The sequence below is a fragment of the Centruroides vittatus genome, unplaced genomic scaffold, assembly GCF_030686945.1.
Source record: "Centruroides vittatus isolate TY-2023 unplaced genomic scaffold, ASM3068694v2 contig_549, whole genome shotgun sequence".
Lineage (NCBI taxonomy): Eukaryota > Metazoa > Arthropoda > Arachnida > Scorpiones > Buthidae > Centruroides > Centruroides vittatus.
Window position 1 is genome coordinate 5,377,841 of NW_027122325.1, and position 18,887 is coordinate 5,396,727.

General features: G+C 29.2%; 1 protein-coding gene across 3 annotated transcripts in view; it reads right to left on the bottom strand.

Annotated features, from left to right (window-relative positions):
* The window catches only part of LOC136978740 (band 4.1-like protein 4), an 88,285-nt gene that overhangs the window by 11,950 nt on the left and 57,448 nt on the right, over window positions 1-18,887 (bottom strand). For all 3 annotated transcript variants that reach the window (XR_010881276.1, XM_067274537.1, XM_067274538.1), the window contains exons 9-21: window positions 17,505-17,568; window positions 15,068-15,159; window positions 14,918-14,989; window positions 14,725-14,846; window positions 13,078-13,162; window positions 12,886-12,972; window positions 12,672-12,812; window positions 11,437-11,541; window positions 6,989-7,063; window positions 4,663-4,746; window positions 4,537-4,581; window positions 3,524-3,589; window positions 3,378-3,446 (exon numbers count right to left, since the gene is read on the bottom strand). Coding sequence is in view for 2 of the 3 variants with exons in the window: in XM_067274537.1 (XP_067130638.1) it covers window positions 3,378-3,446; window positions 3,524-3,589; window positions 4,537-4,581; window positions 4,663-4,746; window positions 6,989-7,063; window positions 11,437-11,541; window positions 12,672-12,812; window positions 12,886-12,972; window positions 13,078-13,162; window positions 14,725-14,846; window positions 14,918-14,989; window positions 15,068-15,159; window positions 17,505-17,568 (1,107 nt within the window). In the remaining variant the exon portion in view is untranslated. The remainder of the gene's footprint in view (window positions 1-3,377; window positions 3,447-3,523; window positions 3,590-4,536; window positions 4,582-4,662; window positions 4,747-6,988; window positions 7,064-11,436; window positions 11,542-12,671; window positions 12,813-12,885; window positions 12,973-13,077; window positions 13,163-14,724; window positions 14,847-14,917; window positions 14,990-15,067; window positions 15,160-17,504; window positions 17,569-18,887) is intronic.

Here is an 18,887-nt window from a genome sequence, read left to right on the forward strand (position 1 = left end):
AAAGAGTTCGAGTGGAGGACGAGTCAAATCTGGGTCACGAAGGGTCTCTTTTTCCCCGGCCGGACACGAAGAAGCACGGACGAAAACGGCGAGCTCGTGAGACGGAATTCTACGAGGGCCGAATAGAGAGCCGTGAGGTGAGGATCTGGATTTTCGAATCAGAGACACCGAAAAGAAATTATAGTAGAAGATATTTAAAACATTGACGAACCCAGAGACACGCAGAATAGAGCACCAGCCAGCATCGAGTTCAGCGAGAACAAGGGTACCCCACTATCCTATCAATTCTTCTCATTTCCTTATCTCTATACTTTTCTATCCCTAGGTTTAAGTTAGTTAAGGATCGCGCGGGTTTCATTAGTATTGTCGGGCAAGTAGTTTCCAAGAAGGTAAGCTACTTGGGTTATTGTTACTAACGGACAGTAAGAGAAATTGGACCGAGGGAATCCAAAAGAACTCATCTGTATATATTGTTTATCGCGAAATTAAATTTGTTTTAATTGAATTCACGTGTCTGTGTATTCCTATCGCGCTTCACACATCACAACTAAACGAAAACAAATGCCTATTCAAGACTAACCAACTTAAATTTTTAGGATATTTGATAGATGCTCAGGGCATTCGGCCCACACCGGAGAAAATTGCGGCGATCCAACAGGTTCCGGAACCGAAAAACAAACAAGAATTACAAGCATTTTTGGGATTTGTAAACTTCTATGATAGATTTTTGAAAGATAAAGCAACCGAAGCTGAACCCTTATATAGACTCCTTGATAAAAACAAACAAAGGATCTGGAAAAAAGAACACAGCAAAGCATTCGTGAAAATAAAAAAGATGTTAACACCAGAAACATTATTAATCCATTATAATTTAAATAAACCAGTAGTGTTATCCTGTGATGCTTCACCATATGGAGTGGGAGCAGTCCTTTCACACATATTACCAGATGGATCCGAAGCTCCTATATACTTTGCATCGAGGACACTCCACCCAGCAGAAAGAAATTATTCACAATTCGAGAGAGAAGTATTAGCTATAATCTTTAGCATTACAAAATTTCATAATTACCTAGCTGCCCGAAATTTTACTATATATACGGATTGTAAGCCAGTTGTGGGCCTTCTGAACCCTGCTAAACCAATTCCTGATTTAATCTCACCCAGAATGATTCGTTGGTGTTTAAGATTAGCAGCATACTCATATAAGATTGAACATTGTCGGTCAGCAGAGATGACTAATGTCGATGCATTATCTCGTATACCAACTACTGTGGAAGACAAGACTATCCCTGAACCAGGAGAGATATTCCTTATATTTGAACAGCCAGAATTGCCCATCACATCTCAGGAAGTAAGCAGAGAAACAAACAAAGACTCAGTGTTAAAAAGAGTTGAACATGCAATCTTACACGGATGGCCACTGAGTAGTCCAGAAGAACTTATGCCTTTTTCTAGGCGAAAACTAGAACTTTCAATTCACCGCGGTTGCATTTTATGGGGACAAAGAGTAGTTATCCCTAGAACCTTGCAAGCACAGCTATTACACCTGTTACACTCCACACATGAGGGTATGTCTAGAATGAAAAGAACAGCCAGAAGCTATTTTTGGTGGCCTGAAATGGACTCCCAAATTGAAGAGACTGTATCGATGTGTAGAAAATGCCAAGAACAGAGGTCAAACCCAACCCCAGTTAAGGACACTCATTGGCCATCACCCTCGGGACCCTGGGACAGAGTACACATTGATGATGCAGGACCACACTATGAACGTACATATTTTATTCTAGTGGATGCTTATTCGAAGTGGGTGGAGGTAGAAGAAGTACAAACGCAGTCAACCCAGGAAACCGTGAAATTATTCAGGAGAATATTTAGTACACATGGACTACCAAATACAATTGTATCAGACAATCACCAAAGCTTTAAATCCCAAGAAATGGAAGAATTTATACGTAAAAATGGGATACAGCACATATTTACCCCTTCATATCATCCCTCTTCCAACGGACAAGTAGAGAGACAAGTGCAAACTATAAAGAGGAGAATTGAAAAATTACATCACAACCAAGAAAAAACTGAAGTGTTGCTCCCCAGACTTTTGTTTAGCTTACGCACAACACCTAGTAGTACTACAGGTAAAACGGCAGCAGAACTGTTGATGGGAAGAAGACTACGTACCATCTATGATCGACTAAATCCACACCTATATAAGGATAGAATAGAGGAAACAAGAATACGAGAATTCCAGATAGGAGACAACATCAATTACAGATGCTATAGAGACGAAAAGAAGTGGAAACCAGGTAAGGTGACAAAGAAGACCGGACCATATACATACATGATAGCTTCACCAGAAGGAACTATAGAAAGGAGACATATTGATCAACTGATAGCTCGAAGAGAACAACCACTCCAGAACAGGCAACATCCAGTTTCTCAGAATAACCAACATCCAGCTCCCCAGAATAATCAACATCAAGACAAAGGACCACCTGTTAGAAAGAGCTCTAGAACACGGACACTACCTGCACATCTCCGAGACTTCGTTTTAGAGGGGGAAGATCTGTTGTAACGGTCGGGTGTAACTTGATCTGAGTGTCAGGTCAGGGGTGAAAATTCCTACATACTTTTGTTGTCGGGGAGCTGAGTTCTTGTGCAGTCGTCACCCCAGTCAGTTGTATCCGAGAGTGAATAAAGTTAATTGTTAATTAACTATGTGTTTTATGTGAAACAGTGTCGAAAACAAAATCGATACAAAAACAGTATTGCTACATACAATACAATGATGTATATAATTATAATTTGTATATATAATAATAAAATATAGTAACATGTTTGTTTACATGGTGCCATTTGCATGTGCATGTAGACAAATGATCATGGTTAGTGAATTAAATGTTGAAAATAGCATGTTGTATAGTGTTCATTTATACTAAATTTTTATTATTATATTAATCTTTATGTTAAATAAGCTAAATACGTTCACCAAATAAAAGTTTTAGTTAAAAATATATGTGGTAGCCTGTTGGCCTATGATCAGTGATACACAGCAATCATTAGTAACACTATTCCACTTGTTTACTGCTCTATGATGAAGGTTTGCATTTTATATCTTCTGTAAGTCAGCCCTAAGTTTGGAGAATATTTTTCATGCTTAAAAAGTCCAACTATATGTCAAAATATTATATAATCTAATTATTTAATGGTTTAAAGTCTGGATTATAGGTAAATATGTTTTAACTATAGCACAAATTGTCGAATTATTAAATAATTATTCAAATTTGACAATGTGTTTTTGCAGAATAATTTGTGCAAAATTATTTGGAATTTAGAATAATCAGAATGCATTATTTTCAATATAATTTAATATAACATACTCAATGTGTTTCTTTATTTCTTGTGGAAGAACACATTTATTGTCCGGTGATCTTGATCTTGATCTATGTCTGAAAAAATAAAAATAAAATTTTTATAACAAAAGAATTTATTAAAACAATTGACTTATAAAATTGGAAATACTAACCTTCTGTGTTTTTTCTTGTGCTGAAAATTAATTTCTGATTCTGTTTCTAATCCAGAATTAATATATCTGTAATGATTTTCAATTAACAATTTTAATAAAACATGTACTTCTAATATATTTTTCTCAAAACTACTTCAACAATATGAGAGGATGACAACATTGAAACATATTTCTTGTAATTTGGCACTGATCATAAGATAAAACATTCAAGTTAACTAAATTTTTATGCAGTTAAAATATTTTACAAGCCAAAATACTTGGCAGTATTACAATTATTATATACGAGGGCTATTTTTTAAATAGTGTCCGTTTGTGAATGAGAATGACACTCAATTGCAGCAGTGTGCATGAGCATCTGCTTTCAGCATGCTTTGCGCATGTTTAGATGCCATTTTCAGCCGTATCGTCTGTCTGTGTGCTGAGCTGTAAAAGTTTATAATGTTTAAGAAAACTGAGTCGCCCACCGACTGTAAGATACGATCTGTTATTCGATTTCAGCATGAAAGATCATGGTAACTGTTTTTTGGGACAGGAAAGGGACTTTGTTAGTGGATTTTATGCCAAGAGGCACAACAATCAATTCTGATACTTATTGTGTGACCTTGAAAAAACTCCGCTGTGCCATACAAGACTAGCGGTGTGGCCTAATGTCTTCCGGCGGCAGCAGATTTCTTTGAAGTCAAAATTTAAAAAATTTTGAGCAGTATGACAAATGTTTGAACAAAAATGGAAATTATGTAGAAACGTAGATAAAAGTATGTAGAATATGGAAGAAAATATATTTTAACGATATTTACAGTATTTTTCTTCTTATCAAAAAACGGACCTTATTTAAAAAATACCCTTCGTACATTTTATAAATCTGTATAGAAACTATTTTATTTAATATCATTAAAATTTAAATTTATTCAAACATTAAGCTTGATCAATCAATGCTTTATTTGCATTTAATATTACAAAAAGAATTTTTATTCTTATACAGAATTAAATTGCTTAGTAATTATGATACTTACCCACTATTTCTATTTGCCAAGTTTCTGACAACTGCATTTTGTGGTCTGAATAGAAAACATAATTAATAAATATTATAATTTAAATAATTTTTAATGTATTTTCTGACTTTAAAACTGCGTATTTACCTTAAGAAAGCATTATCTTGTTTTTGTTTCTGAATTTCTTTCCATTGATTTTCTGAACTAACTAGCTCATAATTACTTCCAAATCTGAATTTTTTAAATTAAAAATTACTTATAAAAATTCAAACTTTTATACAATTATTAAAACTGTTTTTATAACTATTATCATAATATTGAGTGAGAAATAATAATATTAAAATTATTTTAATCTACAGAAAATTTTATAAATTTTATTATTACTAATATTATCTTTTGTTATATATAAATGAATGAGTTTTACTGTATTGTCAATTTATATATTCATTACGTTAGTAACTATTTTCAAAGTTAAAGGAAAGAGTGAAGCGTCAAGTACATAATTCATAGCTTTAAAATTCAAATAAAAATTAGAAGTGTTATCATCTACAATAAACCTGTGCTTTGTTTTGTGACTTTTATAGTTAATTTATCCTAGTGTAACAATGATAAATCTACATAAAATTAATGGTCAATAATAATTTTATAATAAAAATTTTTATATACAAATAATAATACAAATAATTACCATAATTTTCTATCAATAATCTGCTGGTTATCTGTTTTTAAAAAGTGAGTACAAATTATGTGATAATACTGGTTATTTGCTGATTTTAAATTGCAGTTAGGAACTCATCCTATAATCTATCCTTTGTCTAAACTTACCAATAGCATCTTTAAAAAAAATGAAAAAAAATATCACTTAAATGCTGTATATATTCATCTGCCATCATAATTTTTCACAAAACAATCAAAGCCAAGCATAAATACGCATCAATTTTAGTTTTCTCATGTTTTAATAAATATTTTAATTATTATTATTGGACATTCCTGGTTAAACTTGCATCTTGAAAACTGATAAAGTTCTAAAAAAATATTTGTAAATTCTAAAAATAAAATATTTTCAGATTAAAGGACAAGTAAAAAACTACTCTTTTATAACCGACTTCGAGTGATTAGCCTAATCACTCGGAGGCTAATCACTCGAAGTCGGTTATAAAAGAGTAGTTTTTTACTTGTCCTTTAATCTGAAAATATTTTATTTTTAGAATCTACAAATATTTTTAAAATATTACCGATCCCATTGTTTTTTTTTAACTTTTTATTGAACAACAATGATAAAGTTCTGGTAATTCCTTTTCTTGTTTACTTTGGACTCATAATTGTGAGATGGGCAATTCTCAAATTAGAGTTTTTATAAGGGAAGAATTTCAGAAAGTCAGTTAATGGAAGGTTGAATCCCCAAGAACTTTGGAGTAGTCAATATAGTTTAAACTAGGTTTAGGACACTGACTAAAGTAATTTGTCACAGTTATATTTTAATGGCAAAAATGTTTAGTTAGTTGATGTCTCAAAAAGAAGACAATTCAATAAACAGTACTTTGGAGTACTGTTTATTGAATTGTCTTCTTTTTGAGAGAAAAATATCAAGTTATCTGAGCTCCCACTTCAGGATTAGTGTTATTGTTATGATAACAATAGCCAACTGATAACATTATCTATGATTATAATAAGCAGATTTCACTATTACACTTAATAAGAATGCTTGTACTTTGTAAGTATAGTACATTTTGAATACACTATTCACATTTATTCCTAATTTATTTTCAAAATAATTTATAACAACAGTATTTCTTACAAAAACAACATTCATTTTAAAATTCTAATATATATATATATATATAATATTAAATATATAATATATATATTTATTATTGCATGAAAGCATTTAACTTACTAAATCAAAACAAAAATAATGTTTTGACTTATTTAAACAAAAAAAATAACTGCATAATTAATAATTAATTAAATTAAGAAAAATAATTAATTAATTAATAAGTTATATAAAACAACAATAAATTAATGTTAAGTAAACTTAATAAACTTTTGTTGCAAATTAAAATCAAATTAAAAAGGAAAAATTAATTTTTGAAGATATATTTATACATTAGTATATACTTTTATAACAGCCTTGCTAATTCAAAGTAAATAAGAACAGGATTTGCAGAATATCAAACCGTTTGCTCAGTAATAAAATGCAGTAGACACTAGGAAAGTAGTACTAAAGAACTATTACAATTGAGAATAAAATTATTTATTAAATTAATTATATATTAAATAATTGTATATTGCATAAAATTTGAATTATAACCAAAAATAATTTGACAATATTGTTTCAATTTTATTATATTCATATAAATATTTTGAATTTTTATTAAGGTATAACAATTTAGAAATGTATAATATGTAAAGGATTTGAATTAACCAGGCTAAATTATAATATGAAATTTTATATAACTTTTATATTTCTTACTTATGACGTCTGTTGTGTCTTTTATGCTTGTTTTGACAGTCAGAGTCACTTGTGTTATCGCCACCACTCCTTGAACTGTTTTATAAAAATTATTATAATATGAATTATTTTCATGATTAAACATATTGTACATATTTATATATGAGGTAGGTACCAAAAGTTTCCGACCTAACTATATTTTAGACATGATGGGAATAACATAATGATTAATGATATTATGAGATAACTCCATCTGTATGTGTAACAAATAAAAACAGTTTTTCCTGCCAATTTACATAAGTCGCTTGGAAATATTCATTTTAATTAGACTTGTTGCATTAATTTTCATCCTGTTTACCTCTTGCAGGACAATGTGCCAGTGCACATGGCTACTATTGCCAAGGTTGCTGTGAAGAAATGTGGGTTTGAAGAGTTTGACTATCGATCCTATAGCCCAAACATAGCTCCTAGTGATTATCATGTTTCCAAAACTCATAAAAGACTTTTGAAAAAGTGATAAAGAGTTGCAAGAGGCAATTTATGAGCATTTTGCATATAAAACTGCAGACTATTTTTTCAAGAGTATTGAAATGCTAATTCTAAGATGTAATAAGTGTGTTGAACTGCAAGGAGACTAAAACTGACATCATTGTTTTATATCTATAACATCTAAAATAGTTAGACTGGAAACTTTTGGCACTTACCATGTATGATATTTCAAAGAAATTAAAAAGAGATCAATTATACAATATTATGAAATTTAGGACTTTGTCCTTACGCTTTTACGCCTTACGCCTTTGTCCTCAAAGCTTTTACCCATTTTGCTATTGTTCTATATGGTAATGTAGATTTCCCACAAGCCTCTAAGAGTCCTTGGCAACACTGTCATGCAGTATGACTTCTGGCTTAATCTTTATCCAGCTTTGCTGCTCCAACTTTGAGAACATCATTATTAAACCAGGCAAGTGACAAGAAGAGCAACAGACCTTGCTCTTCTTGTCACTGCACAGGCGCATGGAGTTAGATGGTAAAGACTATTTGCTCTGAGGTAAGTTAGGTATGTAACAAACATCTGGTCTAGGTAGCATTAGTTGGTTGCATTGTATTGGTTTTCTATAGCATTGTTGCCACTATTAAATTTTGAACTCACATATTATACAGAACTATCTTAAATTTGAAAACTCTGATTGGAGATAATTATGGCCCCAGTTGGTATGGCAAATGATATGCACAGTTATATCTTTTAAGTTAATTGGTCTTTCGGAGAGGATCAAACAGAGGTCTGGACAGCAGCAGTTCTATATTTCTGGCACCTTGGTATTTGAATTGTTATAGACCCCTTCAAAACCACAACAAAAGCACAACATCCAACATGGTCTAAAAGATCATGTTCTTGCAAAGATCTCAAGGTCCAAATAGCAGAGTGTGGAATGAAGAATGAAATCCTTGAAAATGGGCAATAAATTAAGTACATTCTCATCAGCAATGAAGCCTGAGTAACTGCTATCATGCCATAGAACAATCCCCATTGAAGAAGATATCATCCAAATTTTTTAAAGAATTTAACCACTATATCTCTGATTTTGATTATTAATGAGCACTGAGATATTTACGTTAAAGTCACTGATGTGGATAAAAATTTCTTAGACTATGCCTTACAGTTTTTGTGTTACAGATATTTTGAGGCCACATGAAACTGATATTAGTGTCTAAGGTCAATATAAAGTACTTCAACTCATTGGCTTATGATTCCATCACTAAAATAGCGTTATTTTAATAACAAACTTAGAAAACCTTTATCAATTTTGTTAAAAATTCATTATTTAAAAAAAAATCCAGTGACAAGTTGTGTAACTTTCCCAGCAATAAAATTTAAAATTGTGTGGGACACCATCCATTATAAAAAGTTTTTTATAAAGTTTCATATTATTAATTATTATAAAGTGGCAAAGAATTTAATTTTGAGAGTAAAGATAAGTTTTGTAAAAAATTGTAAATGCTAATGAGTAATTATTTATTATGATATCATCACAATGCCGAGTTGCAATTTTTAATCATATTTTTAATTTATTTAATTTAAAATATATGCTCTCCACCTCAAATTTGTAGTGTCTTGCTCCTGTACATCATACTTTTCCTGTTAGCAATAGAATTGTGCCAGTCATCTAGCTAACTCCTTTCAAGGAAAATTTTTTTAATTGAAATAACATGACTTCTAATCTAAACTGAAAGTTCATATATAGTTAATTGGGCCTTGTGCCCCTTTCCATATCTGGTCTCAACTTTCATCTGTTTAACTCCATTCTTGAGATTACAACAGTGAACGGACAACAGTGAAAGTTTATAGGTCTACAATTTTTTCAAATTGAAGCCCAATAAGAAGTATTGGGCTTCAATTACACAGTGCGGCAATTAAATTCCGGGACTGAAGCTATATCTCAGCAACCAGTAGCGACATCTGTTTAAATTTTATGTCATATGAAGTTTGGACATATATGAACATAATCTAAAACTTTTATTTAAATCGGTTGACGTTTATCATTGTTTTTGATATTTTGTTAATCAGTTTATTTTGTTACAGGTCAGAAAACAATAATGGAACAACGTGCTGTTATTAAATTTCACGCTAAACTTGGCACAAGTGCCACAGAAACATTCAAAATGATGCAAAAAGTGTATGGAAGTGAGTGTTTATCACGGTCAAAGACTTTTGAGTGGCACAAGCAATTTTTGGAAGGCAGACAATCACTGGAGGACGACAAACGTGTGGGAAGGCCAAAAACAATTCGAACAGCAGATTCAATTCAAAAAGTGCAAGAATTTGTATCCAACGATCGCAATGCGACACTGAGAATGATGGAACAGGCATTAAACATTAACAAAGAGACAATATGACAAATTCTTAAAGAAGATTTGGGCAAAAACAAAGGTCTGTGCTAAATTTGTTCCGCACACACTAACCCAGAGCAAAAATTGATGAGACTGGAACATTCCAGAGAGATTGTATGAGCAGCAAATAACAGCTCAACCTTCCTCAAATCAATTGTTACTGGTGACGAGACCTGGTGTTTTCAATATGACCCACAAACAAAACAGCAAAGTGCCGAATGGAAGTCAAAATCATCACCTCAAGCCAAGAAAACACAAAAAGTTCCATCAAAAATCAAGACAATGTTCATTGTTTTCTTCGATAGCAAAGGCATCATCCACCGTGAGTTCGTCCCACAGGGTCAAACAGTTACTGCTGCTTTCTACTTGGGAGTTTTACAACGATTAATGGGAAGAATTCGTCGAATTCGACCAGAATATCGCAATTCTGATGACTGGTGTTTGTTACACAATAATGCACCGAGTCACACATCATTGATTGTTCGTCAATTTTTGGCACGAAATCAAGTCTGTGTGTTGAATCATTTGCCGTATTCCCCCGATTTAGCACCATGTGACTTCTCTTTATTTCCAAAAATGAAAATGAAATTGAAAGGACGCATTTTTAATGATATTGAAACCATCCAAAGAGAGTCTACGTGCATATTAGAGGCAATACCGAAAATTGAGCTTGAGCAGGCATTTGAATCACTATTGAATCGCTGTAAAAAGTGTATTGAAGCAGGAGGAGAGTATTTTGAATAATTTAATAAAAAGATTTGAATAAAATTGTTTTGTTTCATTTTTATAGATCCAGTCCCGGAATATAATTGCCGCACTGTTTAAATCTTCATTAAGTCTGATCCCAATCAAGATATGATACATGACTCTCCACCCCCTTAGCATTTAACCACCAAAATTTAATAGCATTAGTCTTGATAATTCCAAACTTCCCTCCAAAATTTCAAAAATTTTCAACAAATGCACAGGAGTTATTAAGCTTCAGAGTTGAATGAACAAAATCATGCTCCCTGCACGCACACACACACATGAACTAACATCCATACATACAGAAAAAATCTCCAACTTTCTGTTGCATTTCTTGATGTTTCAAGATTACGAGTCCAAAAATGTGAAAATGTTGAAAGGATCCTTTTTTGACCAATTGTCATACTTTCCCTCTGTTATATATAACAAATGGAAGAAAAGTAAAAATTGTTTAGTTATCCCTCTGATATTAGTGACTCTAAAGATTAAGCTTCATTAGTTTCATAATCTGCTACTGGGTCCAGATAACATAATTGGCAACACATCTGGATGGAAGTAGAAGTTGAGGGTTTGAGTCCTACTCTGGATTGATCTTTTCTTCCAGAATATTTTAAATTAATTAATTAATTTCTAATTATTGAGTTTATGACAAAATAATGGTTTAATCTTTATAATTAATTAGCCATATAATAGCCAGATTAAAATCCACTGGTATTATTTGTTTATTACTATATGTCAAGCTTGGTTTTATATGTATTTACATATTATTTAAAAAATAGAGAATTAATTCACTATTTATCATTTTATCATTTAAAACTTAAACAACAGCAAACCTTTTTTTGTTTCGACTTTTCTGAGATGATTTAGATGTTTGTGATCCTTTAGATATTTTTGATATTTCACTTTCATTATCTGATCCTCTTCTACTCCTATGATGTCTAAAAAAAGTTAAGGAAGATTAAATAAGTATGAATGGTAATTTGCCTAATTACTGTATTTACTGAAGTGTAAGATGTTCTTTTTCAGGTTTAGTATCTCTAAAAATAGATTGCATCTTAGATTCAATATAATACCTCATATTTAACAACCTCTAATGCCAGGCATCTTATTTTTCTCTCACTAATTCTAAGATATCACTTTAATGATTCTATTAGACCAATATTCATACTTAACTTAGCTCATTCTCATTAGTATATTACAGTAAAGCTGTAAGTACTTGAATGAAAATCCCAGAAAAAGTTGTATACTGCTATTTCAAGAAATGTTACATTTCTGATGCTTTAAATAGCACTGAATATGTGAAAATTAATCCAGTGTTGATTAGCATAGTTTTAGTTTACTAAAACTAAAACTACATACAGTAGAGCGTCGATAAGTGGAACCAATTGGGGACTGGGGTCCTTCCAGTTAATGATTTGTTCCAGTTTCCGACTTTGTACGAAAAAATACATTAACCTGTCCGATGTTCAAATTTTTCTCCATTGCATATCGCTTCCTGTTGAATTTTTCTCCGTTGCGTGTAGCTTCGTGTTGAACTTTCGTCGATTTTAAGCCTAACGAAACTTTTTATAATAATCATCGAGGCTATTGTATCGTTAAAAATTATTTCTGCATTTTGTACAAACAAAATAAATATATTAAAGAATATAAAAAACATGAAAATTATACTTTAGAAGTAAATTTAGTATCAAAAACATTCGATTCAGCACGACACAGTCCGACTGAAAATCGTTCCACTTTCCGGCCATTCCACTTACAGACGTTCCACTTATCGACGCTCTACTGTATATATAATAACTAAAACTAAAATAACATCAGTTTTGATATAGAAAAGCTTAACAAAGCAAGTGAAGAGATTTTTAATTTTGATACCACAGAAGACAATGATTTATAGCTTACTTTGCTTGCAATAAATACTGAACGTAAGTTTATTTCAAGTTGTCTATTAAAAATTTTTTTTTAAATAGACAACTGTAGTCAAGCATGTAGGAATTAAGGTGTGTCTTAGATTCAAGTAAATACAGTAATAATTTTTTAAAATATATTTAAAATATTGATAAAATAATACCTTCTTTTCCTGTATTCATAACTGCTATTACTTTCAACTGACGATGTTCGTCTAAATGTAAAACGAGGGGAAGCTCGAGCTCCAGCACTTCGAACTGATCTTGGTGAAGGATTAGTTGAGTTAGAATATAAACCACGATTTCTATAGATAAACATATACCTTTAAATTTTTCTACTTTTAATTCATGTATTATAATTCAATTTATTAATAAAACCTTTGTGTTGGATCTTCCCAAGGTGCTGATCGGGTACTTTGAGGTGAATTGGATGGCTGTGGAGGATTTGTATTCTGTACAGTTGGTCTATGAAATATAAATTAAATCTTGAGTAAAATCATATTTTTTGAAATAGGCAACAATTTCAATATAAAAATTCATCTATTCATTTATAAAATACATTTAGCTTACATATAAATAGTTTGAGATGCCATGTTATTAGAGTTATGTTCTGTCAAAACAGTTTCTTTCAAAATTTCTTTTGATTGAGTTCCAGCTATTTAAACACAAATAATAAAAATAAATTGATTTATTTAAGTTTATTATACAGTTATTTTCTAGAAATTTAAACTTATTAATTATATTACATTAAATTAAAAAATTAAATATGTATAGTTTAATGAATTTGATTATAAAATTAATATGTATTATGCAAATAAATAGTCAAAATAAACCCTATTTGAAACTATATAAAAATAAATTTTTCAAAAACAATTTTAGAATAATTCTATCAATTCGATCAAGTTTACATCACTTCCAAATTCTAATAAATGTTTAATATTTGTTTCTGAAAAGTGTTGGAAAATATTAATTAGAGAGTGAAATTATATTGTTAAAAATATGAAATATGTGTGGAAAAATCATAAACCAATTCTAAAAATTCTTGTTCTTTTTCAACACCGCAGGAACAAAAAGACAAGATATGAAGACATTTATTGTTGCTTCTAATTCTGAATATTTTTATATTTATTATTGCTCTGGCCATTATATCTGTTAAATATTTGTTAATTCATAAACTAATTAAATTACAAAAATAAAATATAATTTTATAGTTTGTTTATGAAAATATTCATGTCTATGCCTATTCCCTAAATAAAGTAAATGCCATTCATAAAAGCAAATAAACATGCAAATACTCATTGATCAAATTAATTGGAATTTTTAAATAATAAATATATTTAAGAAACTGGAAACTAGGCAAACATCACTCAATAATGTTTTCTAACATTTAGATGGATGTTCAAACTTTTAATATCATTGTTTAATAATAATATTAAAAATTTGAATATCCATTTATAAAATAATTGTTCTTTGTTTGTTTAACGAGTTAATTTACCATTGGAGATAGATATCTAATGATCTTGCATAACAAATATATTAAACATAAGATTTATTTGACATCAAATTAATATATTTCCATTTCATTTTGTAAAGAAAATATTTTTTATAGAATAATCTTTATAACAGATACAATTAATGAGATATTGTTCTCAAAATATACTTCAGTAATTTTTAATTGCATTTGATAATTTTACAATTTAAAAAAATTAAAAACATACATGTAACTACTAAATTAATTATATATATGTTAATATTCTTGATAATCAATAACAAAAATTACTCTGATGAAGAAAACAAAGTACTAATTCTGATTTGAATACTTTTAAATACAAATGATCTGTGATCTTTTCCTTCATAATTCAATGGTAGAAGTAAACTATTTGCTTACATTTGTCATCAAAAAATATGGTTTTTTAATTTTAATAAACAAAAATATAAATACGACTTTTTCACAGGTAAACACCTTGCTTTAGTCCTTCTTTTTGTTGTTACACCATCAGCAATCCTTAAAATTCACATGGTTTTTTAAATTTTTATAGAATTTTGTTTTATATTAACATTTAACAAGTTCAAACAAAATTTAGAATAAAATAAAAGAAAACAGATTGTATGCAAAATGCAATGTAAATAGCATTGAATTTCATGTTATTAAAATAGTAAACATTAATTTTTTTCTAAAACATATCTTTGAAAAAACTAGCAGCAACAAAATTTTACCATCTGCACCATCGGGTTGTCCTAATCTGTGCTGATACCTTCGAATTGGAACCCGAGTTACTGTTGGAGGTGGTCTGCGTCCTTGTTGCACATCAACTTGTACTTGTCTTTCAGTTCGACCACTAAAACAATCTTTCTTTAAATATTATTTAATAATAAAAAATATATATATAAAAAGTAAGTGTTTGTTTACCTGTATCTAAATCTTGAGCCAAGTCCAAATACTTTACTAGCTTGTCCAGGTATTTCTCTAACTTGAGTTAATCTAAAAAATAAAGCTTTTAAATTAAAATACTAATAACTAATGTAATAAGAAATATAAACATCTTAAAATAATTTCTACCTGAAAAATGAATGATGTTCTACAGAGCATTTCCATAAATGTTTACAGGAATGTTTATTTGGTAATTCAAATCCAAATGTATTTTCATCATTCTATATAAAAGTTAATTAGATTTTAATTATTTTATAGCTATTTGTAAATTATTATTCATTTATCATATTATTTTCAATACATTACATTTGATTAAATAATAGAGCTTTTTAATTTTATCAAAATATTTTTCTGTTTTAAAATTGTTATTATCTCAATAATTAAATAATAGCAAATTATTAGGAGTCCAGAACTTATGACTGAATCCTGAAACAAAATTTCATCTAAGTTGAACATAAAAGATAATGTGGAAACAATATACTGTATATTGTAATCAGTTACTGTGCATACATAAAAGCTGGCCTTCTCCAGAAAAAGACCCAAGTACAAATAAGTTTTTGGAGTCCCAAAATTTTACAATGATAAAAAAAATCTACCATATTTTCACTAAAAATAACAACAAAGAAAATAAAATGAAAAAATAAAAAAATAAATATATTACAAGAAATTCATTATCTTTGTAAAGTTTAGCAACCCTATGGTCAGCTCTGAATACATATCACGATACAAATACAAAAATGATAAATATTCTGAATTTCAAACTGACATTTAATATGTTAATTAATTGATAGTTTTATTTTTTAATAAAAGTACACAAATACAGGAAACCATTCAAAGAAACCAAAAATTCTACTGAGAGAGTATTGTAATCTTTGTATGGAATTAATTTTATTTTTATTATTACTTTTCTTTAACCTTATTATAAAAACTTAAGTCAGAATGATTATCTGGACTAAGCAACTCTGTAGAAAATAGATTTGTTTCAAAAAATGAAAAACAAAATTAAAGTGAGATTAAAACCTGAATATACCAATTATTGTTATATATAATGTGTATGTTTATTGTCCATTACAGTATTACATTTAACATTTAATAATTACACTGTGCCATTAGCAAAGTAACTGATTGTTTAGATTTGAAAATAATTTTTGTTGCACTAGTTTTGGCAGGAGGACTGGATGTATTTATATAATATCACTGGTTACTAGTTATATAACAACTTATACTTTTTATAATGATGATTTATATTCTTATATTTTTGTGCATCTCTTTGAAAGTTAAATATGAATGGATATTGAAGAGCATTTTAATATAGCAGTATATTTACATTCCTTGTAAATGATCAACATTTCATTTTATTGTGTCTATCACATTAAACGTTTGTAAACATTACAACTATCTTCCAGTTTTATTGACTATTGATTTCTTGTTTCTATTTACAATAATAAAAGTTATTATATTTTAAAATTCACTTTTCTGGACTATTGTTAGAGATGGAAAATACTTCTGATTTTTGTTTCTACATTATTTTTTTGCAAATGTGAACAGAGCTTTCACAATAAATGTCAGTTTGAAGTTCAGATACTTATAAATTGTGAACAGAGCTTCACAATTTATAAGTATCTTTATTTTGACATGTCAATTCATTGAATTAGCTTGATGACCAGTAAAATCATCTAGGCAAAGTGCCTGCCCATAAGGGCCCAAGAGAACACTATCTGTAATGCCAAATTATTCTAATTAATTAAATAATTTAATACCAGTAATCAAATAAATTTCTGCAAATCATTAATGTTGATCTTAAAATATATATGTTTCTGAATCTTGCACACATATTTTTGAAAATGTACCTGTTATCTGTTTGGTCACTACAAAAATTATGGAGAAACTATCTAGAAGGCTCCAAAGGAGTCTAACACCAGTAACATTTGAGCATTCTAATGTGGTTTAAAGTTGCTAAAATGGTATCAATGGTAGCCAAAATTATAATTTTCTAGAAATTTGAAAATCTGGGTAAACATGTTCTTGTCCAAGGTCATCAAATAATAGAGAAGTATTTAGCCAATTTTTACATGTATTTGTTAACCTGTAAAAATACAAGTGAAAAAGTAGTGGAAAAATGAATCACTAAACTGTGGTTCATTACTCTAATTTTATGCATCTAAAATATATAGTGATTATTTAAAAATACATATAGTAAATTTAGTATGTTCTTGATATAAAGTATGCAGTTAATATATTATGAAAGTTTACATATGAAGTTGAAAAACTGTGTAGTGCATAAGTGCATTGTATTCATTTCAGAAGAAAGCTAAATAGTTTTAATTATAAAAAAAACTTTGAAAAAGTAAAAGTTTTTATTTTTTCAAAGATTTTGTCATCTATTACATATGTTCAAAGCAGCACTAATGGATGAAGACTTAAGTTAAAGTTTTACAATTGCATATCTACAAATCTGTGTAATTCAAATCTGCATAAATCAAGAATTTACTTTAACATTTTGATTTATAAAATTAAAAAAAAAAAAGAGAGATGTAAAATTTAATTTTATGGTAAAGTTACTCACATTTTTATCTCTAACTCTCAACATAAAATATCTTCCTTTAAAATATACTTTTGTTATTCTTGGCCTAAAAATTAATAGAAATTAGTTGCTGAATTTCATATTACAAATTTATATTTAATTATTTCACTTTAAAATCTGTAGTTTGAAGTAATCATTTCATTTTTTTAAAGCAGATGTAATTTAATATATTCAGAATGCTGAACTGAAGAAAGGGCCGTCCATAAATTACTTAAGGGTGATTTCAGCCATTCTAGACCCCCCACCCACCCATGTAAGAAACTGCAATATTTTCTTTGATCCCCTCCCCTTCCCTATCTTACATAATATTTAGGCATGATTTTAAAGAAAGAATTTAACAAGAAAAATTTTTTTATGAAACCCAAAAATTATAGGTCCAAAATATATAATTATTAATTAGTTAATTAATATGCACTATTATTTTTAAAAGACTTTATGTGAACAAATTTAAAAATATAAAAATTTAATGAATTCGAATGAACAATTTATTTTAAGAACTTTATTTTTTTAATTATTGACAATCTTTTCATTATTATTATCATTAATCAACATCATAATATTCATTTTTCTATTAATTTTAATTTTCACAAAAGGACACAAAAAAACGTTGACAAATTGACTAGCTAGTACACATGTAAACAGAAACGTCATACAAAACAAAACAAGAGAGAAGAGAGAGAAACCACCACATGGCCTTTCTTCTATGATAAGAAAATGTGTAGAACACAAGTCTGTGAGCATTATTATTCTATCACGTCACATGAGATGGTATTGATACTATGCCAAATTGAAGCCAAATTCAAAACTCCACCACTCAATGAGATCAAAAAATAAAAATAAGAATATTACGTAAGACGAGATCTATTACCCCCATACCCCCGAGTAAGAAATCGTAAGAAATCCTTGACCCCCACCCACCCCAAAATACCTTACATAATTTATGGACACCCCAAAGAAATAAGTTAGTGTGTTTTTCAAAAGTTTTAGAAAATAAAATACTCTTAAATTTAAACAGAAGGTAATTACTTCTGATAAATTACAATTAGGAAAACCTAAATTGAGAATGATATGATAATTGTTAGTTACATTCGTTTGTGATATATACTTATATATACATTATGCTAAATAAAGTTTCAACTATAAAATATCATTTTAGTGATCATGAGTATTTGATTAGTCGATTATCCATGACACATCCATGATATAAGAATAATGAATGATCTTTGAGCAATATTTGAAGGTATTAACTATTATATCAGATATCATTAGTAAAAAATTTCTAAATGTAATTTTTTAAACTCAACAAAACAACAGAATGCATTATTATAAAATGGAGGACAACTCGTTCTAATGATCTAATATTTC